The sequence below is a fragment of the Scyliorhinus canicula genome, chromosome 19 (assembly GCF_902713615.1).
Source record: "Scyliorhinus canicula chromosome 19, sScyCan1.1, whole genome shotgun sequence".
Classification (NCBI taxonomy): domain Eukaryota; kingdom Metazoa; phylum Chordata; class Chondrichthyes; order Carcharhiniformes; family Scyliorhinidae; genus Scyliorhinus; species Scyliorhinus canicula.
The window spans coordinates 4192413-4216599 of NC_052164.1; the positions used below are offsets into that span (position 1 = coordinate 4192413).

At 47.1% G+C, this 24187-nt stretch overlaps 2 protein-coding genes across 2 annotated transcripts in view; one reads left to right on the forward strand and one right to left on the reverse strand.

Annotated features, from left to right (window-relative positions):
- LOC119954332 overlaps window positions 1-4097 on the reverse strand; it is a 46421-nt gene extending 42324 nt beyond the window's left edge. Inside the window, exon 1 of the mRNA XM_038779471.1 lies at window positions 4038-4097. The gene's annotated coding sequence lies outside the window, so the exon portion shown is untranslated. The remainder of the gene's footprint in view (window positions 1-4037) is intronic.
- The window catches only part of LOC119954333 (sorting nexin-11-like), a 129257-nt gene extending 105300 nt beyond the window's left edge, over window positions 1-23957 (forward strand). The window contains exons 8-9 of the mRNA XM_038779472.1: window positions 17899-18099; window positions 22281-23957. Coding sequence (XP_038635400.1) covers window positions 17899-18099; window positions 22281-22371 — 292 coding nt within the window. The 3' untranslated portion in view covers window positions 22372-23957. The remainder of the gene's footprint in view (window positions 1-17898; window positions 18100-22280) is intronic.
- Window positions 23958-24187: the final 230 nt, after the last annotated feature.

Here is a 24187-nt window from a genome sequence, read left to right on the forward strand (position 1 = left end):
TCACACTCCCATCCTCCTCGTCACTCACATTCCCATCCTCCTCGCCACTCACATTCCCATCCTCCTCGTCACTCACATTCCCATCCTCCTCGCCACTCACACTCCCATCCTCCTCACCACTCACTCCCATCCTCCTCGCCACTCACACTCCCATCCTCCTCCCCACTCACACTCCCATCCTCCTCCTCACTCACACTCCCATCCTCCTCCCCACTCACACTCCCATCCTCCTCCCCACTCACACTCCCATCCTCTTCGCCACTCACACTCCCATCCTCCTCGCCACTCACACTCCCATCCTCCTCGCCATTCACACTCCCATCCTCCTCCCCACTCATACTCCCATCCTCCTCGCCACTCACACTCCCATCCTCTTCCCCACTCACACTCCCATCCTCCTCGCCACTCACACTCCCATCCTCCTCCCCACTCACTCCCATCCTCCTCGCCACTCACACTCCCATCCTCCTCGCTACTCACACTCCCATCCTCCTCCCCACTCATACTCCCATCCTCCTCCCCACTCACACTCCCATCCTCCTCGCCACTCACACTCCCATCCTCCTCCCCACTCACACTCCCATCCTCCTCCCCACTCACTCCCATCCTCCTCCCCACTCATACTCCCATCCTCCTCGCTACTCGCATCCCCATCCTCCTCGCCAGTCACACTCCCATCCTCCTCGCCACTCACACTCCCATCCCCTTCCCCACTCATACTCCCATCCTCCTCGCTACTCACTCCTCCATCCTCCTCGCCACTCATACTCCCATCCTCCTCACCACTCACACTCCCATCCTCCTCCCCACTCACACTTCCATCCTCCTCCCCACTCACTCCCATCCTCCTCCCCACTCATACTCCCATCCTCCTCGCCACTCACACCCCCATCCTCCCCACTCACTCCCATCCTCGCTACTCACACTCCCATCCTCCCCACTCACTCCCATCCTCCTCGCCACTCACACTCCCATCCTCCTCGCCACACACTCCCATCCTCCTGGCCACTCACACTCCCATCCTCCCCACCCAACAAGTTCCCAACAAGGGGAAACATCTTACCTGCATCTATCCCCTTTAAAGATTTTGTTAGTTTCAATTAGATTATCTTTCATTCTTTGAAACTGTAGAGAGTACAGGCCCAGTTTCCCCAATCTCTCTTTATAGGATAGTGCAGCCATCCCGGGATCAAGTCTGGTGAACCTTGGTTACACTCCTCTATTCCAATAATGAAGGAGCTGTGCTCCGAAAGCTAGTGATTCGAAACAAACCTGTTGAACTTTAACCCAGTGTTGTAAGCCTTCTTACTGATCCCTCCTAAAGTAATGGGACCACAGCTGCACACAGTACTGCAGGTGTGGTCTAACCAAGACTCTACAATTGAAGCAAGATTTTGCTACCCCTGTACTCAGATCTTGCGATAAAGACTAACCATTAACCATCCTAATTGCTTGCTGCACCTGCATGTTAGATTTCAGTGCCTTATTGACGAGGACACCCAGGTCCCTCTGTACATCTACATTTTCTAATCTCTAACCATTTAAGAAATAATTTGCGCATCTCTGTTCCTCTGACCAAAGTGGATAGCCTCACATTTTTCTACATTAGATTTAATCTGCTATGTTCTTGCCCACTCATTAAATCTGTCCAAATCCCCTTGAAGCTGCTTTGCATCTTTCTCACAGCACATACTCCCACCTAGCTTTGTGTATTCCGCGAACTTGGAAATATTTCATTTGGTCCTCAGATCCAAATCATTGATATATAATGTCAACAGCTGGTGCCCGTGTACTGATCCCTGTAGTACCCGACTAGTCACAATCTGCCAATGCGAGAATGACTTGTTTATTCATATTCTCTCTTTTCTGCCTGTTAACCAATCCTCAGTCCATGCCAGTATATTACCTTCTATCCCATGCGCTTTAATTTTGCTCTCAAAACTCCTGTGGGGGACTTTTTCAAAAGCCTTCTGAAATTCCAAGTACACTGCATCCACCAACTCCCCTTTATCTGTCCTGTTCGTAACATCCTCAGAAAAAAACCCCAACAGGTTCCTCAAACATGATTTCCCATTCATAAATCCAATTTAACGCCACAAAAATATCCCAAGGCTCTTCACAAATGGAAGTGGGTCACGAGGAGGGAAGCAAGTCATGGAGGAGGAGTTGATCAGAGCTTGGCTGAAACAATGGAGGTTGAGAAGATTGGGGCTTGAAGAGAAAAGAAGGAAGGAGTGCATTTGTACAGTGCCTATCATGACTTCAAGATGTAACAGAGCCAATGAAATGCTTTCGAAGTGTAGTCACTGTTGTAATAGGGAAAGGGGAGAGTAGGACTGAGACAGTTGAATGCTATCCCATGGTGGGGCAAAGAGGGAAAAGATTGGAGGTCAGAAGAGTGCAGGAGGAGAGCGGCATGTGGCGCAGTGGTTAGCACTAGGACTGCAGTGCTGAAATGAAAATCGCTTATTGTCACAAGTAGGCTTCAGTGAAGTTACTGTGAAAAGCCCCTAGTCGCCGCATTCCGGCGCCTGTTCGGGGAGGCCGGTACGGGAATTGAACCTGCGCTGCTAGCCTTGTACTGCATTACAAGCCAGCTGTTTAGCCCACTGTGCTAATCCAATTACTTGGAGTGAGGACCCGGGTTCGAATCCCGGCCCTGGGTCACGGTCTATGTGGAGTTTGCACATTCTCCCAGTGTCTGCGTGGGTTTCACCCCCACAACCCAAAGATGTGCAGGGTAGGTGGACTGGCCACACTAAATTGGCACTTAATTGGGGAAAAAAATATATGGGTACTCTAAATTTAAAAAAAAAGAAGAATGCAGGAGGTAGTGTGTGGTGGAGCCTGCAAAACAGGAGTGGTGAGGCGAAGGTTAGATTGAAGAAAATGATGAAGATATTCAATGCTTCGGAATGTGGAGCATCTTCATCAGCACCAAACAATGCTGCCCCAAAGCCGTGGAGAGGAGCCTAGGCATCCCTACTCGATAAAAGCAGAAAGAAGGAATTATGTTATGTGGAGAGATTGGCGAGACTGGGGTTGTTCTCCTTAGAACAAGGAAGGTGAAGAGATTTGGTGGAAGTGTTCAAAACCATGATGGGTTTTGATAGAATAACTAAAGAGATTCCGTTTCCTGTGGGGGAAGGGTCATGTTGTGGAGAACTCAGTCAGATTTAAAGAGATTTGCAAAAGAAACAGGTGAGATCACAATTTATGGTACACAACTTGTGACGTGAAGACATTCCCAGAAAGGATGATGGAAGCAAATTCAGTCATTCTGAAAGGGGGAAATTTTGTATGATTATGGGGCTAGGCCAGTGGAACAGGTCCAAGTAGATATCCCCTTCAAGGAACCAGCATAGGAACGATGGGATGGCTGGCCTTCTTCCACACATATCGATTTTAATCACTTCACGACACTTTACAGCTTTACAAATTGCTTTGCAGTCGATTAAGTACATTTGAAATGTAGTCACTATTGAGTGCAGGAAAATATGGCAGCCAGTTTAACACAACAAGCTGCCTCAAACCGATAATGAGCAGGTCTGCTTACAGTATTGGTTGAAGGACAATTATTGGCCAGGACACTGGGGAGAATCTTGCTGCTCTTCCCTGAATAGTGACATGGGATCTTTCACATCTACCTGAGAGGGCAGACGATGTCTTGGTTTACTCAAAAGCCAATATCTCCAACCTTCCTGGAGTACCATCGAGATTAATGTGCTCAGTGGGACTTGAACCCATGATTCCTTGACTTTGAGGCGAGAGCCATGACTAAAACATTTTGTTAGCTGAAAATAGATGCCTTGATTTGCCCTCTTCCTAAAGTCCATTCGGTGCCCAGGCTTTCACGTAACTGCAGAAAGGTGTCTGGTTACCCATTTGAGTTTTGCTCTTTTGTTTACCCCCTTTCTCCTCCACCAGAGTGAAACCTTAGCTTGACTGCTTTTGCAGACACATTGTTGTGGAACACCCCAATCCCCCATCCTGCCTGTGCTGCTTCTCAGGAACATTGGAAAGCCTGTTTGACTCACCTCGGTAATGCATCTGATGCTCCTACACCGACTGCAAGAGACTCGCACACAGTTAATAATGTGGAGTCTGTTTTATCTGTTTAGATCACATCCTGTCTGGAATTAGAGCAGACAGAATTAATCTTAAACTTCCTGCCAGGGGGAGGATAAAACCGAAACACAGCAACGCACAGCCTAATTCAGTGTGAAGTTGAACAAAGCCAGGAGCGGTTTTTCAAGATTGTTTTAATAAAAGAAGCCTGTCCAACGCCTTACGCAGGAATTTCTTTTCCCTGAAAGGTGAAATGTTTATTTTTTTTTACTCCCTCTTGAATTACAGCACATAAACTGCTGGGCTTTGCTGAAATACAGATTCACAAGAGCCTATAGGCATCTACATGGTCACCCTTCGCAAGTTAAACTCAGCCGCTATCACCTAGTGTCGTTAACAGGCTGAGACTTCACATCGGACAAGGAATGATGAGCCGCTACAGGACAGTTAGTGGGGGAATATCCAAACACAGCCAAAAAGGCAAGATTTAGGGAGGAAGCTTTCTGACGAGGAAAGAGATTCAGTGAGACAAGCCAATGCTCTATTTATCAAATGGTCGAATTTTCCAAAATTCACCGGATACGAGGAAGTTTCCATTAGATTGGAAATTAGCTAAAGTGACTTTTTAATTCAAAAAAGGGGAGTAGCAGGAATATATAAGTCAGTTAGTTTAACACCTGTCATAGGGAAAATGCTAGAAGCCATTATTAAAGATATTATAACAAGGCACCAATAAATTCAAGGTAATCAGGCAGAGTCAACATGGTTTTGTGAAAGGCAAATTTTGTTTAACCAATTTATTGGGGTTCATTAAAGAAGTAACAGGTGCTGTGAATAAAGGGGAACTGCAGGATATACTATACTTACATTTTCAGAAGGCATTTGATAAGGTGCTTCGTCAAAGGTTATTGCAGTCTGGGAACGGTGTCCTGCAGTCAGCATTTCAGTGAAGCAGTCAGAACGGGAGCACTGAGATCCGTTTAAATAGCATGGGGCCTACAAAAGGCCCAGAAGGAAGAGTGAGAGGTGCAGGAATGCCAGAAGAGCAGCAAGATCATCAGGGACCCATGCTGGGCAAGGTAAGGCAATATGAGGCCCTCAAAAGGCCAAGAACAAACCACAAGACGAGCAGGAGCGCCGAGGGAGCGGACAGCGGCACTGGGGACCAGACCTGGGCGAGACCAGGCAACATGGGGCCCACAAAAGGCCCAGAAGGAGCAGCGGGGATGTTAAGAGAGCAGTGGGAGCTCCGGGGCCCCGGCCTTGGCGAGGCCAGGCAACTTGGAGGCCCACAAAAGGCCCAGAAGGAGCAGCGAGAGGCGTGGGAGCGCTGAGGGTGTGGCAGGACAACCGGGGACCTGACCTGGACGAGGCCAGGCAACACAGGGCCCACGGAAAGACGCGAAGGAGCAGCAAGAAGAGTGAGAGTGGCGAGGAAGCGGCGGGACAACCGGCATGGGTGCTAGTCTGGCACTGCCAAGGTGCCTTGGGTGGCACTGCTGGCTAGCATGGGCAATGACAGGTTGACTAAGCCAAGGTGCCGTGCTGGCATTTTCTGCCCACGCGTGATTCGGCTGCGGGTGCCCGGCGTGGGTGTTGGGTGGGTGCAGGGTGGGCTGGGGTACATCCCGAAGTGAGTTTGGGCTGGGAGTGAGGTCGGGGATCATTTTGGAGGCCTCAGAGCTCACTATACTGGGAGTTCCCGTGCATGGAGCTCCCCACTGTACAAAATAATAATAAGAAGAATCTTTATTGTCACAAGTAGGCTTACATTAACACTGCAATGAAGTTACTGTGAAAAGCCCCTAGTTGCCACATTCCGGCGCCTGTTCGGGTACACAGAGGGAGAATTCAGAATGTCCAATTCACCTAACAGCACATCTTTTGGGACTTGTGGGAGGAAACCGGAGCACCCGGAGGAAACCCACGCAGACACAGGGAGAACATGCAGAGTCCGCACAGAGAGTGACCCAAGCCGGGAATCGAACCTGGGACCGTGGTGCTGTGAAGTAACAGTGCTACCCACTGTGCTGCTATGGGGCTATGTGTGGCCTTGCATTCCCCGTTCAGGCCCCTTATTCAACGCGAGTCGCCGGGGAAACACGTGGTTAAATGAGCTCGCTTGGGGACTCTTTTCCCTTTTGGGAGGTTTGCGCATTCCTTTCGGGAAGGGTGTAAATGCATTGGAAACAGTTCAGAGAAGGTTTTCTCTATTAAAACCTAGAATGGACAGGTTGTCTAATGAGGAAAGGTTGTTCAGGGTAGGTTTGTACCTGCTGGAGTTTAGAAGAGTAAGAGGTGACCTGTTTGAATCATATAAAATCCTGAGGGGACTTGACAAGCTGGATTTGGAAATGATGTTTCCTCTTGTGGGAGAATCGAGAATTAGGGACCACTGTTTAAAAATACGGGGTCGTCCAATTAATACAGAGATGAGGAAAAAATATTTTATTTCTGAGGGTTGTGAGGGGCAGCACGGTAGCATAGTGGTTAGCACTATGGCTTCACAGCGCCAGGGACCCAGGATCGATTCCCGCTTGGGTCACTGTCTGCGTTGGTTTCCTCCGGGTGCTCCGGTTTCCTCCCACAGTCCAAAGATGTGCAGGTTAGGTGGATTGGCCATGTTAAATTGCCCTTAGGTTAGATGGGGTTGCAGGGTTACGGGGATGGGGTGGAGATGTGGGGTTAAGTAGGGTGCTCTGTCCAAGAGCCGGTGCAGATTCGCTGAGCCGAATGGCCTCCTTCTGCACTGTTGATTATATGACTTTGCATTCTCTTCCTCAAAAGGTGGCTGAAGCAGAGTCTTTGAACATTTTCTGGGAACAGCACACTGGGCTAAATCGCTGGCTTTGAAAGCAGACCAAGGCAGGCCAGCAGCACGGTTCAATTCCTGTAACAGCCTCCCCGAACTGGCGCCGGAATGTGGTGACTAGGGGCTTTTCACAGTAACTTCATTTGAAGCCTACTCGTGACAAAAAGCGATTTTCATTTCATTTCATTTTCATTTTTGGCTGGTACTGTAGTTTCACATGTATCTCAGTGTCAACTCCTGTACATAAACAGTACAATCAATCTGTGTAAAGTGTGCGGCAAATGCTGTTAGGAGAGTTAGCCTTTCAACTGCCCTTAAAAAGCCATCCTGTACTGTAGAGTTACCCTCCCTTGAATGCATTCTGTTAATTATTTTATACTTTGCAATATCTCCTTTTTTTATAGGATTGGATTAAAATCCAATCATGCCTGTAATCTGCTTCCTCCTACACACCTTCTAAACCAGGCAGAGACTGGAAATGGGAGCAGCCGCTGGGTGTATGTATCAATGAATAGGTAGCCTGTTAGGAACAGGAGCATTAACAAGTAAGGCACTGTCCGGAAATCTTTCATGACAATCTTTCTAACAAGATATGTTTCCAGTAAAAGTGCTGTCTGTTAAAAGAGCTAAAGGGAAAGAAAATGAAAACCACAACACAGAGAGGAGTGTAGCAGTCAGCGTGCAGGCTCATTGTGTGGCCTGTGCTGAGTCAGGCAATCGCAGGGGAACCACAATTAGTCTCAGTGTCCTTCCTTAGCCTCACCTTTTCCCGATCCTGTAACTTCCAGACCCACAACTCTTCAAGATTTTGCTATCCTCTAATTCTGACCTCTTGTACATCCCCAATTTTAAGCTCCCCATTGTTGGAAGCCATGCCTGCAGCGGGCGAGACCCTAAACACCCCAAGTCTTTCCATCTTCTACCTCTTTCTTCTCCGTGGGCAGCACGGTAGCACTGTGGTTAGCACTGTTGCTTCACAGCGCCAGGGTCCCAGGTTCGATTCCCGGCTTGGGTCACTGTGTGTGCGGAGTCTGCACGTTCTCCCCGTGTCTGCATGGGTTTCCTCCGGGTGCTCCGGTTTCCTCCCACAGTCCAAAGATGTGCAGATTAAGTGGATTGGCCATGCTAAATTGACCCTTAGTAACCAAACGGTTAAGTGAGGTAACGGGCATAGGGCAGGGGCATGGGATAGGTAGGGTGCTCTTTCAGAGGATCGGTGCAGACTTTATGGGTCGAATGGCCTCCTTCTGCACTGTAGGGATTCTATGCATTTGGAGGAGTTTGCTGTGCACAAATTGGCCACTGCGTTTTCCACATTAAAACATGACCCACTAATCTTTGGATTATTCTCCTCTCTCTTTTTATTTTGTCCTGACTTTCATTTTTTTAAATTATAAATTTAGAGTACCCAATTTATTTTTTCCAATTACAGGACAATTTAGCATGATCAATCCACCTGCCCTGCACATTTTTGGGCTGTAGGAGCACACACAGGGAGAATGTGCAAATTCCACACGGACAGTGACCCAAAGCCGGATCGAACCTGGGACCTCAGCGCCATGAGACAGCAATGCTAACCACTGCGCCACCGTGCTGCCCTTTGTCCTAACTTTCATAAACAGTAAGAGGCAATTTTACCCCTCAAGTTTGTTTAGCCATTCAATGGAATCATTGCTGACCTGTGACCTAACTACATGTATCCGCCTTTATCCCAAATCTATCTACCTCAGGTTTTAAATTAACAATTAATCTAACATCAATGTCCATTTGTGGAATTGTTCCAAATTTCTACCATTCTTTGTATGTAGAGATATTTCCTAAAATTTCCGAAAGAGCGGACTCTAATTTTTAGGGTATACCCAGTTCTCTTAGACTCCCCAACTAGTAGAAATAGATTCTCCCTCCTAACCTAGGATGACGGTAGAACCTGCAGACTCCACACAGGCAATCATCCAAGGCCGGAATTGAACCAGTAACCCTGGAGCTGTGAAGCAACTGTGCTAACTACTGTGCTACCGTGCCACTCTAATGATCCGATAATCTGTTCCATTGATGGTGGTTAAAGGGTAACTATTGGCCTAGAGAGCAGGAAGAAACACCTACTCCCATGAAATGTTTCATGTCCTTTTATTTTCAAACATATCCTCACTCCTCCCTATCTCTCTGACCTCCAAGATCTATGTCTTTATCTAATTCTGGTTTCTTTAACCCTTAACTTTATTTTCTTCAGTTGCTTGGGCCCCTCCCGAAACTCTCTACCTCGCTTTCCTCCTTTTAGGCACTCCTTAAAACTTACTTTGTTAATCAAACCTTTAGTCATTTAATTTAATATCTCCTGATGTGTCTCAGTGACATGTTTTGTTTTATAATGCTCCTGTGAAGTGACTTGGGATATTTTATTATATTAAAGATGCTATATAAATATAAGTTGTTGTAATTGCCGACCTGAGGGGGGAAAGTGGCCTGGGTTTAATGTTGCAGTATCTCTGACAGTGCAGCACTCCCTCAGTACTGCGCTGGAGAATCAGAGCAAATTCTGTGCTCAAGTCTCTGGAGTGGGACTTGAATCCGCAATCTTCTGATTCAGAAGTGAAAGTGTTACCGACCAAGCCACTGCTGCCATGAATGTGAATGTGCTATTGTGGGAATCCTTTATGTTGCTGGGAAGTGTAGGAAGTACCGCACTTTGGAACCCAAAACACAGCACTCAACGTAAATGGTTATAGGGACAGCAGCAAAAGGAACAATCTCATCTTTAAATTTAGAGCATCCAATTTTTTTTCTCCCAATTAAGGGGCAATTTAGCGTGGCCAATCCACCTACCCGGCACATCTTTGGGTTGTGGGGGTGAAGCACACGGGGAGAATGTGCAAACTCCCCACAGACCGTGACCCAGAGCCGGGATCGAACACGGGACCTCGGCGCTGTGAGGCAGCAAAGCTAACCACTGCGCCACCGTGCTGCCCAGGTACAGTCTCTTTAAGGAGGCATTAAAGTGCCTCGAGAGACGCTGATAAATGTACAAGTACCACCAGCCCTCTGTACGTTTAGTGATTGTGCAACATTTCAGTTGACACAACTGCTTTGCCTCCCTTACCAAATCCAGCGACAGGGTGTGGTCATATCTTAGATTCTGGTGTTCACTTTATTAATGAATCATTAAAACTCTTCATATCTTAATGAGTCCATGTCATGTAAAATCATTCAGTTATTTAAGGAAAAGCTCCTTATTTCTCTTAATAACTGAAGCCATCGAGTTAAATTGGCCTTCGGGCAGCATGGTGGCACAGTGGTTAGCACTGCTGCCTCATAGCGCCGAGGTCCCAGGTTCGATCCCGGCTGTGGATCACTGTGTGGAGTTTGCACATTCTCCCCGTGTCTGCGTGGGTCTCACCCCACAACCCAAATATGAGCAGGGTAGGTGGATTGGCCACACTAAATTGCTCCTTAATTGGAAAAAATTAATTGGGTACGCTAAATTTATTTTTTTAAAGTTAAATTGGCCCAAATTAGTGAGTGGGTAACCAGAGAACATAAGTTTAAGATCACAAGTAAAGGGGAAGCACGTGGCGCAGTGGGTTAGCCCTGCTGCCTCACGGCACTGAGGTCCCAGGTTCGATCCCGGCTCTGGGTCACTGTCCGTGTGGAGTTTGCACATTCTCCCTGTGTTTGCGTGGGTTTCACCCCCACAAAGATGTGCAGAGTAGGTAGATTGACCATGCTAAATTGCCCCTTAATTGGAAGAAATGAATTGGGGACTCTAAATTTATAGAAAAAAGATCACAAGTAAAAGAATGAATAAAGAGATTTGATTTTTTTCTCAGATGAAAGAATTTTGTGATAGATCTCACAGCCTAAATCCTGGTGTAATTCTGGTTGTTTTACCCCATCTCTCCTGAAGGTGTTGTCTGCTGGCTGGTGTACAGTTTCAGCTCTATTTCATTGCACCTTGTCCGATGGCCATTTGTCCGATATGAGCCAACAATATGGGGCCAGTTCTGATCCTTAGAGGGTGCTAATAGAGAGGCTGTCCTGTGAACCTCAATCCCCAGCATCATTTCGATATGGCAAGTGAGCCGCAGGAAGACAGGCAGCTCATCAAGTTGAAACTTGGTTGTCGCCAACATTGCAAATTGACAAAGGCTTCAGTAATAATCGAGGATGGGGGGTCCTGGGGCACCTGGACTATATTTGGTGGGGTCTGCAGAAGTAACACAACTCTTACCTAAAAATGCAGCCGAGGATCCCGTTTATGTTGTAGAACTCCAGTTTGCAAATTAAAAGGAGTTCATTGCCTGAAGGGGGTCTGTCCTTCAAGCAGCTCGCAGTGGAAACATGCAGATAGGAGCTGGCTTCACCATGTTGGGAATCCACCCGGCCCAAATCTGAAGCTGTTGTTCAACCCTACTCCCACCAATACAGCAAGTGAGGGAGGTAATATTTGAGTCTGTGAGTGTTGACTGCTCTCGCCTGACCTCTGAGACCACCCATTTCCAACCAGACCAAAGTTAACATACATTCAAACAACCCCCAAAAAACCCAGATAATATAAAAATAGACCAGGACTGAATATGGGACCTCTGTGTCACTGGAGATATTCTGTTAGGTTACTGAATTTATTCACCTTATTCTTTGCATTATTATTGCCTTGAATCTTGTGATTGTTTCAGGGGACCTGTGCAATGGGGCTCAGCACATTCTTGTACCAGGTCCATCTTGATGGTCCTCATGTGTGCCCCCAGGTAGTGACTGTGACTGGTAACTCCCCATGTTAGTAGCCTCTCTCTCAACTGGATTAACAACAGGATCGCTACATTTGGGTCTGAAAGGGAAAACCCAGAGTTTACATTTTCATTTGAGATACACCAGCCTCTGGTGGGCATGTTTATTTGTTGCTCACATGGTGAAATAACACACTGACATTCCTGTCTGACCTCACATGTGAAGAATAGCCACATAGGGAAGGGCAAGAGGATTACCAGAGTCGGTGGAGATGTACCCAACGAGAGTCAGTGGGCTGGATTCTCCGGTTTTGTGGCTAAATCCCACCACTGGCGTGGGAAATGTGGCGTTTTACGGCGTCAAAATCGGCGCTGAACCTTCACCGATCCTGAGACTGGTGAGGGGCTAGCAGCAGCGCTGGGTAAAACTCCCAGCTCCCACGACCAAAACGGCCTGAGAATGGCCAGTTCATGGCTGCGCAGGCACACGGCGATGACCTGCAGCGGTCGTGCCATACAACATGGCGCCGGCCGTGCGCGGACCGATCTGCCAAATACTGCCCCACAGGCCACCCCCACCAGTCCTTCCCCAGCCCTCGTGGAAGCCCCTCCAACCCTCGCGGAAGCCCCCCCAGCCATCGCGGAAGCCCCCCCCACCCCTCGCGGAAGCCCCCCCAGCCCTCGCGGAAGCCCCTCCAGCCCTCGCGGAATCCCCCCCAGCCATCGCGGAAGCCCCCCCCACCCCTCGCGGAAGCCCCCCCAGCCCTCGCGGAAGCCCCTCCAGCCCTCGCGGAAGCCCCCCCAGCCATCGCGGAAGCCCCCCCAGCCCTCACGGAAGCCCCCCCAGCCCTCACGGAAGCCCCCCCAGCCCTCGCGGAAGCCCCTCCAGCCAGCAGCACAGTCCGCAGCCGCCACACCGGGGTCCTGACCACTCAGACCGCACGCCCCCCCCCCCCCCCCCCACGCAGTGGGGAACTCGGCCCATCGGGGCGGAGCATTCGAGGGGGGCCTTCTGAAGACACGCCAATGCCGTTCCAATGGTGACGCCATTTCAGAGGAGGCGGCGACTTGAAAACCGGCATCAAACCAGCGACGCCCCCGATTTGGGCGTCGGAAGGGAACCTCCACCCGGTTGCCGGTTACGATGTCGGCGTTGGGCAACGGAGAATCCTGCCCATTGTCTTCAGAGGACGGGAGAATAAGGGAAAATATTTGTTTGGTTACAGGCGGAGTCCTGGAATTTCCAGGGCTTAATGATCTGAAATGTTGAGATGCTGAGTGTCAGGGCTCACGCGAGAGTTGGTTTTCTGAGTAATTAGTTCCCCATCAGAAGATTAATATTTAGAAAAGTGAATCTGAAGGAAATATTAAATCTTCTGCTTTAACCTGCATAATGCAACATGGACTGAAACTGTATACTTAATACAATTACCCCATGGCTCCAAATAACTTATGTGTAATGCCCAGGACACTTCTCCCATGCCTGTTTCCTGACACTAATTCATTTTTATCATTTGATCTATGCTACACAGTAAAAGCAAGTTTCAGATGGATGTGCTCCACCTACTGACAGACTAGTTTGAAGAAATTATCAGCAAGATTTGTCATTTGTGTTTGCTGCTGGTGCTGAACTAGGTGAACAGGATAGATTTCATTATTTACAGTTAATGAAGTACTACTTGAAGTTTAGTCACTGTTGTAATTTAGAGAAAGTGGCAGCCAGTTTGTTAACAGCAAGTTTTTAGTGATTTGAGTGGAAAGGTGAATAAAGGCCTGGACACTGGGGGATTGTCCCTGTTTCCTTTTGAAATAGTCACAGGGAATCCCATCTGAAAGAAGACCCCTCCAACAATGCAGCATACCCTCAGGAATACATCCAGTGTCAACCTGGTTGTTGGTTGAAGGATTGGTCAGAACCACATCCCTGCTCTCTTCAAAATGGTGCCTGGAGATCTTTTATGCCCACTTGGGAGGGGAAATGGGGCCTTAGTTTAGCATCTCACACAAAAGGTGGCACCTCTGACGATGCAGCATTAGTGCTGCACAAGGATGTCAACCTAGATCATGTACTCCAGCCTCTGAAGTGAGACTTGAAACTGCAACCTTCTGAATGTGCTAACTAGCTAAGCTATGGCTGACACCTTAATGATGTTGCCACCCTGGACGAGATGGAGGTAATCAGCCCTGGTTCCTGGTTTAGGTATGTCTGGTGATCTTTGCTGAGGAGTGTACATGTTGATTGTTTCAGATCATAATCCAGGTTCGATTCCCGGTTTGGGTCACTGTCTGTGCGGAGTCTGCACGTTCTCCCAGCGCCTGCGTGGATTTCCTCCGGGTGCTCCGGTTTCCTCCCACAAGTCCTGAAAGACGTGCTGAATTGGAAATTCTGAATTCTCCCTCTGTGCACCCGAACAGGCGCCGGAATGTGGCGACTTCTTATTTTTTGAGTACTTTTTACTAATTCTAAAACATATTGGAGATGGCGGAGATCGACTGGGCAGGGCAGGTGGGATTTATGCTGAAACCTCCAGGAATGCCTCAACCAGAGTTGGAAATATAAGATACAGTGCCCCCTGTTTGAATATCTTGCTGTCAATACTTAGACATGTGGAATGGTTTGTTGGATGGTCATCCTCAATGAATCAGCAGCTTCGGAAGAAGAATAGAGAAGACTGGAAATTAAGCTAAACCCATTTCTTGCACTCTGTGGAAACCCACTTGTACTGAAATGGTTCAGCAAATGGGAATTACAATCTTGGCAAAGCATTCTTGTCTGATTTCCCTGACAGAGCAAGCAGGTTGCTTCAATTGTAGTTTGCCAAGCTGGCTGTGTGAATCAGGATGTCAATCGGATAAATCTGTGATCAGGCTCCCTCACTCCTGGTTACCGGTGTGCTCCAGTGTTGCTAAGTGTGTTATGGTTCATTTGAGCCAATGGGAAACGATCTTATCAATGTCTGTCTGCTGTTCTAAATCAGAGAAGCACTCACAGACAGTTTGAATGTCACAGCAATCCTCACGCAGGAAATCAGCAGACACGGACGTACTGTGAGCCTGATTAAATCAGTCCTCTGCAGATCACTATTCAGAAGGACAAGACAGTTTGCATTTTTGACGTGTGTTCCTCTCTGAAAAAACAATCAGAAACAAAGGCTTGATGATGGTCCTTTCCTGTGAATCACATTTATACGTAAAAATCTAAATGTTTGTGTATCTGGTTGTAAATTCAGTGTTTTCTGTTTCTCTGCTGAAGCTGCTGCACATTGTGGAGCAAAGCTATTTGGGGCCCTTTCACCTTAGAATCCCTACAGTGCAAAAGGAGGCCATTCAGCCCATTGAGTCTGCACCAACCCTCTGAAAGAGCACTTTATCAAGGCTCACTACCTCATCCTATCCCCGCAAGACCAGTTAACCTGCACATCTTTGGACACCAAAGGGCGATTTATCATGGCTAATCCACTAAACATGCACATTTTTGCATTGTGGGAGGAAACCGGAGCACCCGGAGGAAACCCACGCAGACACGGAGAGAACATGCAAACTCCACACAGTCACGCAGGGATGGAATTGAACCCAGGTCCTTGGCGCTGTGAGTCAGCAGTGCTAACCACTGAGCCGTGACTGACCATTCTTTATCTCTGGGCTTTTGATGAATCCGGCCGGATTTTCAACCTGTGAGGGCCTGATGAACAATATATCACTCGCACTTGGTTCTGCACACAGATAGTTACATCAGGTATCACAGGTATCCCCCATATGACAACAATCAGGAACAAGATGCCCAGTTCAGGCACCTCTGCTATTCCAGCGCGATACTGAGGCAAGTGCAGTGTGCCAGCTGTGGTCAGGCTATTTACTCTTCATAACTGTCCCATGACCTCTGCTGCTGTGTGTGTGTGAGTGAGTGTGTGTGTACCTGTAAGTGTGTGTACCTGTGAGTGTGTGTGTGTACCTGTAAGTGTGTGTGTGTACCTGTGAGTGTGTGTACCTGTGAGTGTGTGTGTACCTGTGAGTGTGTGTGTGTACCTGTGAGTGTGTGTGACCTCTGAGTGTGTGTGTACCTGTGAGTGTGTGTGTACCTGTGAGTGTGTGTGTGTACCTGTGAGTGTGTGTGTGTACCTGTGAGTGTGTGCTGTGTGTGTACCTGTGAGTGTGTGTGTACCTCTGAGTGTGTGTGTACCTGTGAGTGTGTGTGTACCTGAGTGTGTGTGACCTCTGAGTGTGTGTGTACCTGTGAGTGTGTGTGTACCTGTGAGTGTGTGTGTACCTCTGAGTGTGTGTGTACCTGTGAGTGTGTGTGTACCTGTGAGTGTGTGTGACCTCTGAGTGTGTGTGTACCTGTGAGTGTGTGTGTACCTGTGAGTGTGTGTGTACCTGTGAGTGTGTGTGTACCTCTGAGTGTATGTGACCTCTGAGTGTGTGTGTACCTCTGAGTGTGTGCTGTGTGTGTACCTCTGAGTGTGTGTGTACCTCTGAGTGTGTGCTGTGTGTGTACCTCTGAGTGTGTGTGTACCTCTGAGTGTGTGCTGTGTGTGTACCTCTGAGTGTGTGTGTACCTCTGAGTGTGTGTTGTGTGTGTACCTCTGAGTGTGTGTGTATTTGTCAGTGTGTATGGTGTGAGTGTGCGAGTACCTGTAAGTGCAGTGCGTGAATGCCTGTGGTGTGTGTGTGTACCTGTCAGTGTGTGTGGTGTGTGACTGTTTCCCCCTGTGTGTGTGTGTGTTTATAGATATAACAAGTAAGGACAGGATTGAGCTTAGCTTTGATGACTTCCCATTACTATCTGTGTATGAAATTAGGTAGAATCATACCACACAAAGGAGGCCATTGGGCCCATTGTTCCGTCTCGTGGAAAAAGCTATTCAGTTAGTTCCACATCCCTACTCTTCTTCCCAAAGCCCAGCACCTAGTTCCTTTTCGAATATTTATCCAATTCCCCTTTTATAAGTTATCATTGAATCTGCTATCACCGCCCTATACTCAGTGCATTCCGGATTGTAACAACTCGTTTCAGAAATATGGAGGATGGTCACTTGGTATCACAGCTGGTGCACATAGAACGGCCTCAGAAAGAGTGGCTACCATCCAGACATTGGAGTCAGAAATGGAGAGAGAGGGAACCTGCCCTCATTTGTCGTACTACACATTTCATATACAGGATTACATACAATGGGGCAGCACGGCGGCGCAGTGGTTAGCATCCGGGCCCCGGGACTGTGTGGAGTTTACACATTCTCCTCGAGTCTGCGTGGGTCTCCCCCACAACCCAAAGATGTGCAAGGTAGGTGCATTGGCCACTCTAAATTGCCCCTTAATTGGGAAAAAAATAACTGGGTACACTAAATTTAAAAAAAAGGATTACCCACATAGAATATACAACACAGAACCAGACCATTCGGCCCAACCAGGTGATGCTGGTACGAATGCGCCACGCGAGCTTTCACCCATTTTATCTCCTTTAAATCTACCATTGTAACACTCTACTCCCTTCTCTACTCTACTCTACTCCCTTCTCCCCCATGTGCTTGTCTAGCTTCCCGCTAAATGCATCTATTATTTGCTTCAACCACACCCTGCAGTAGTGGCTTCCGCACTTTTACCACTGGGTGAAGGCCTTGCTTCTAAATTCCCTATTGGTGACTGGATATTTCCTTTCCCACTTCTTGGTCTTTCAGTCGTGGCTGAGTGAGGCACACTCTCAACTTTCAGTCAGAAGGCTGTGGAATCAAATCCCCCTCCAGAGACTCGAACTCAAAAATCTCGATTAACTCAAAAAGCACTCTGAGAAATGAAAATCGCTTATTGTCACAAGTAGGCTTCGAATGAAGTTACTGTGAAAAGCCCCTAGTCACCACATTCCGACGCCTGTTCAGGGAGGCTGGTACGGGAATTGAACCGTGCGGCTGGCCTGCCTTGTTCTGCTTTAAAAGCCAGCGATTTAGCCCAGTGCTAAACCAGCCCCTCTGGGTGCCTCAGTGGGGGAATGCTGATTCGTTAGAGGAGCTCTCTTTTGGATGAGACATTAAAGCCGAGGTTTGGCCCAGTGTCTCACATTCCCATTGCACTATTTGAAGAAGAACATGGGCGATTCCCCTGTCCTCAAGGCCAACATTTAACATCACTGAAAAAAAAAGTTGATCTGTGTATTCCATTACTGTTCATGGGAACGTTTTTGACTGCTGTGTTTCTCTGTTAAAAATGTGACTATACTTTGAACGTGTATCAACAATTAAACGCTTTGAGATGTCCCAAGGTTGTGAAAGGCACTATATAAATGCAGTCCTATTTCTCTTTTAGGGTTCTCCACACGACGGTCTTTCTGTCTGACAGTCAGCTGCACCTCTTCCTGCAGACGCAGCTGTCCCCGGCGCAGATTGAGTCTTGTGTTCAGGGCCATACTCCCTTCTCTGTCAATGAAGCCATCCTGGAACACGCCATGTGCAGGAAGAGCGTTCTGCCCAGAGAGGATGCTGGGGCTGTCGGCTACGAGTGTGAAAGGTAATCGGTGGCTTGTGAGCATTAAGAGGCGGGAAAGGTGGTTACCAAACTGCATGTTAACTTTACACCACCTCGCAGACGTGAAAGAAACCGAACACCAACTGGCAAAACAGCCAGTGGGAAATAATTATAGGGAAATCGCTAGAATCCATCCTTTTATTTATTTAAAATGTAAAAAAATTTAGAGTACCCAATTCATTTTTTTCCAATTAAGGGTCAATTTAGTGTGGCCAATCCACCTACCCTACACATCTTTGGGTTGTGGGGGCGAAACCCACGCAGACACGGTTGTAATGTGCAAACTCCACACGGACAGTGACCCAGAGCCGGAATCGAACCCAGGACCCCTGGCGCCATGAGGCAGCAGGGCTAACCACTGTGCCACTGTGCTGCCCCCAGAATCCATCATTAAAGAGGGAGTATAGCAGGATACTCAGAACATCATAATTTGATAAGGCACAGTCAACATGGGTTTGTGAAAGGGAAATTGTTTTTAACTAATTTATTAGAGCATCTTAATGAAGTATTAAGAAAGGTGGATAAAGGGAAAGCTGTACATGTAGTGTACCTGAGTTTGCAGAAGGTACATGCCACATCAAAGATTACTCCACAAGATAAGGTTACATGGTGTAGGAGGTATCAATGGCATGAATAAATGATTGGTTAGCTCAGAGGAAGCAGGGGCAGCACAGTGGCGCAGTGGTTAACACTGTTGTCTCACGGCGCCCAAGTCCCAGGTTTAATCCCGGCTCTGGGTCACTGTCCATGTGGAGTTTTCACATTCTCCCCATGCTTTCATGAGTATCGCCCCTACAATCCAAAAATGTGCAGGCTAGATGGATTGGTCGCGCTAAATTGCCCCTTAATTAGAAAAAAAAGAATTGGCTACTCTAAATTTAAAAAAAAAGCTAAGGAGAAGCAGAGAGTAGGCATAAATGGATCTTTTTTGGGTTGGTAAGATCTAACAAACGGGATACCATCGGTGCTGACCCCTCAACTATTTACAATCCGCATCAATAATTTGGATGAAGGGATCGAATGTATGGGAGCTTTGGGAATGTATCGGAAAATTGCTGATGACACGAAGGTAGGTAGGAAAGGAAGTTGTCAAGAGGAGGCAGAGAGTTTGTAAAGGGATAGCGCCAAGTTAAGCCATTGGGCAAACATTTGGAGCATAATGAGGGAAAATATGAATCTGTCCACTATGGTCGGAAGAATAGAAATGCTGTTTAAATAGAGAGTGATTGCAGAAGCCGATACCTGGTACAGAGGTATCTGATTATCCTGCTACAAGAAGCACAAAAAGGTTAGTATGCAGGTACAGCAAATGATTAAGAAGGCAAATTGGAATATTGGAATTTATTGCAAGAGGAATGGAATATAAAAGTAGAGAAATTTTACTGCAACTGTGAGACCACATCTGAAATACTGTGTACAGTTTTGATGTAATTATTTGATATAATAGCCTTAAAAGCAAAACAGAGAAGGTTCACTCGCCTGATTCCTGGGGTGAGAAAGGTCGAACAGGTTGGGCGTATGCCCATTGGAGTTCAGAAGAATGAGAAGTGATCTTATTGAAGTGTGTCAGATCCCGAAGGAATTTGATAGGGCAAATATTGCGAGGATGTCTCTACCCGCAGAAGAGACGAAGAACTAGGGGCACAGTGTAAGAATAAGAGGCCAATCATTTGAGACTGGGATATGGAGAATTTTCCAAAGAGTCATTAGTCTGTGAAATTCTCTTCCCCAGAAAGGGAAGACTGGGATATTGAGTTTAGTCAGTTAGATTTTTGATAGACAAGGGAGCCATGGGTTCTGTAGAACTGACTGCAGAGCAGTATTGAGACCACAGCCAGACCTGCCATGATCTTGTTGAATGGCGGAGCAGGCGTGAAGAGATCAATGTCCTCCTCCTGTTCCTATCTCCTGTGTTTCCTGTGACTTCTTTTACTGGAATACACCACCTTAAATAACAGTGAGACAAGGTTCAGTAGTAACTTCTTAATAAATGGAATTGGTCCGTGTGGAGTTAGCTCATTCTCCCCGTGTCTGCGTGGGTCTCACCCCCACAACCCAAAGATGTGCAGGGTAGGTGAACTGGACACGCTAAATTGCCCCTTCATTGGAAAAAGAATAGGGTACTGTAAATCTATATTAAAAAAAAGAAGCAGCACAGGAATGATTGGCTGAATGGCCTCCTCCTAAGCTGTAAGACTTCATGATATAAGGAATGACTGTGAATATGCAAAACCCCTGGTGTCACATCTGTGACCAGTTCAGACCCACATTCCAACCCCACACCTCGATATTTACTCCCACTGACGCTAGTCAGTGAGATGGACAGTCTGTTTTACATCCCTGCCAAAGTCCAATTAGAGCCCAATCAATTCTGTGACTTAAAGGGACCGTTGTGTTGCAATCTCCAGTAGCTTTCAGTGATTTCTCATCAGCAGTAAGCTTGTTGCTTCTCTGTCTGTCTCTGTTAGCAAATTCCTTTTCCTCAACCCTGTCTTTGGCAGACTCTCTGAAGCTCTTTCTGAGAGCCACTGCTGAACTAAGGCATGATGATGGTTGGCCTGTTCTCCGGCAGCGTGTTCTCCCCTGGGCAGCAATTAACGGCCAAATGGCAAAATCAGCCCGGGTTCACTGACCAGAGGCTCTGCTGTTGGGAAATGCATGTGTGTAGATATCCGATTAGGACAGACGTAAACATTTATAAAGCACCTTACATAATCTCACAACATCACAAAGTCTTACAGGCAACGTAGTATTTCTTTTGAAGTGTAGTCACTGTTGTGATGTCGGAAACGAAGCAGCCAATTTGCTCCAAGCAAACTCCCAGAAACAGCAATGTGATAATAATCAGATCGACTGTTTTGAGGTGTTGATTGACGGCTAAATAGAGGCCTGAACACCAGGGAGAATTCCACTGCACAGCTTCAAAACAATGGCATGGGATATTTTACATCCACCAGAGAGAACAGACAGGTCTCTTTAGTATCTCATCTTAAAGATGGCACCTCTGACAGTGCAGAGCGCCCTCAGAGTTAGGGGCTGGTTTAGCACAGGGCTAAATCGCTGGCTTTGAAAGCAGACCAAGGCAGGCCAGCAGCACGGTTCAATTCCCGTACCAGCCTCCCCGAACAGGCGCCAGAATGTGGCGACTAGGGGCTTTTCACAGTAACTTCATTTGAAGCCTACTTGTGACAATAAGCGATTTTCATTTCATTTCATTTTATTTCAGAGTTGCACTGAAATATATCTCTAGAAGGGACTTGAAATCACAAACTTCAGAGTCAGAACGTGAACGTGCGTTAATGGGCCTCGATAAAAGAGAGGAAAAACTGGACAGAAAAATAGGTGTCCTGTAGGAAATTATTAATTTGACAAGAAATCAGATGAGAATGCGATTTGTGGTGTGATGTGATGCTGCCTCACACTGGCACAGAATGATCAGTCTGCTTCTCGACTAGATGAAAGGAAATGCTAAAGCAATAACCTTTCTATCTAAAATATGGAGGAGACTTCTTCAGCAAGGCTCTTTTCTTCTGTAATTTTTCATTTCTTTGTAATTAAAAAAAATATTAATTCTCGGGCATGACTTGCTGGTCATGGCATGACTTGTTAGATCACTTCAGAAGGCAGTTAAGAGTTGATTCTGGAGTCCCATAAAGGTCAGATCGGGATAAGGGATGGTGGGTTCACGAAAGTGACCCGGAGTTTTCTATGACACCGGAGCTAGGATTTAACTTTGCACTTTTGTAAAAACAGAATTTAAATTCCCAGATTTGAGTTTGTATCCTCACGATGATTGGCTCATGGTCTCTGCTGATCTGGTAATATCATCGTTACACGACTGTGCTGCAGTTACTGCGCTGCCAAGGATCGTGCCCAGGTGAGCAGCAGATGGCATCTGCTCCTCAGCCTTGCTACATCAGTCACAGGTTGACACAGGTGAGCAGCTGCTTGACTGAATTTATCTCTACATAAGGGAAGCGCCATTCTCATTTTGGGATAGTAGGACGATTTGGGTAAAGGATTACAGCACCGATTCACATTCCTTCACAATGCATGCCCAGTGACCCCTGATTGGTGCATTCTGACAGGATAGCAGCTAGGTTGTGATTCAAATCTAAATGATGCCTCAGGAACTGACTCGCATACTTTCTGTTTGTAACCAGCTCACCCTCTCACATTCTGGCGAGTGACATCGAAACTAGCGCCAACGTCCCTGCAGCACAGGAAGAGCCAGCTGCCTCAGACGGAATATGAGGACCAAGTTGGAATGATATATTCTGCATTATTGTGAAATTACCCAGGTCCTTGGCCTGCAATGATTCCTGTCAGATACTCTCAGGCTGATATGTAGCTGTGACTCTGGGCTATATGACACACAAATATTGGACAGCTGCCCGGTGAAGCAACTTTGAATCGATTGACATTTACTGCTTATTTCAATAATAGAGTAACAAAGCCAAACAAGTGAAAGAATTCCTAGCAAATTCAATAATGCCTTTTAATACGGGACATTTGTGGACTGTGATGTGAGCTGGATGCCTCATCGTCCTATGAGTCAGATGTTATGCTTCTGTTACCTCCAAACCCAACTATTCCAATGATTTCTGGTCAATCTCCAACCTTCCGCCTCTCACATCAACTCATTCCAAATCTCTGCTGCCTGTGTCCTAATTTATAGAAAGTACTGTTCACGTGTCACGCTCTGTGCTTGATGGCCTGCATTGACTCCTGGTCTAGCTACACTTAGATTTTAAAATTCTTGTTTTCAAACCCCTCCTTGGCATCACCTCTCCCTATCTCCAAACCTTCAATATCTCTGCAATTTGGCCTCTTATCCAACCACCAGTTTTCATCAATTCACTATTGGCAGCCATGCTTCAGCCGCCTGGGCCTTGACGTCTGGAATTCCCTCCCTAAACCACTGCCACCTCTCTACCTCTCACTCTTCCTCCGAGACACTCCATAAAACCTACCTCTCTAGGGCAGCAGGGTGGCGCAGTGGTTAGCACTGCTGCCTCACAGCGCCGAGGTCCCAGGTTCCATCCCGGCTCTGGGTCACTGTCTGTGTGGAGTTTGCACATTCTCCCCGTGTCTGCGTGGGTTTCGCCCCCACAGCCCAAAGATGTGCAGGGTAGGTGGATTGGCCATGCTAAATTGCCCCTTAATTGGAAATAAAAAGAATTGGGTATTCTAAATTTTTTTTTTAAACCTACCTCTTTCACCAAGATTTTAGTCACTTGGCCTAATATCTCCATATGTGGCTCGTTGTCAAACTGTATTCTGATGACAGTCCATTGAAGCACCTTGGGACGCTTTACAACATTAAGGTGCGATATAAATGCAAGTGGTTGCTGTACAGAGAAGCTACATTGTGCATGTATCTATGCAGAGTGCTTAAATCCTGTTAAATGGCTGAGTCACCTTCTGTGTGGGTGTGCGTGGAGCAAGGCAATATTTATGCATGAATCAGCTTTTGTAACCTTCAGCTCAATTAATGCTTCCGTTCTTGCTCATTAGGATTGATGGAACTGTGGATTGGGAGACACAACAGAGGGGAGTTTATGAACAAACGACCCACCCTCATCCCCACAGGTGTCATTAAATCTCCACAGCTGAAGGGTGATGCCAGGGGAGGTGGTTTTTCTGCTTTGTAAATCACATTATGGCTGTGCGCAGAAGTGGCCCTGCTGACTGCAAGAGCCCTGAGATTGTGGGGTACCGTGCTGCAGAAGAACAAAATGGCATCAAAGGATGATGTGCTTCACACAGTGGACGCACACACTGCAGCCAGAAACCAGGCCAGCATATGAAAAATTAAAGACTTATTCTCAAAAAGCCAATGAAGAGTACTCACTGTTTGAATGTAGGAAACTGGAGCCAACTTGCGCACAGCATCATCCCACACGCAGCAACCTGATCATTATCAGTTTTAATAAGGGGCTGGTTCAGCTAAATTAAATGAAATGATAATCGCTTATTGTCACAAGTAGGCTTCAAATGAAGTTACTGTAAAAAGCCCCTAGTCGCCACATTCCGGCACCTGTTCCGGGAGGCTGGTACGGGAATTGAA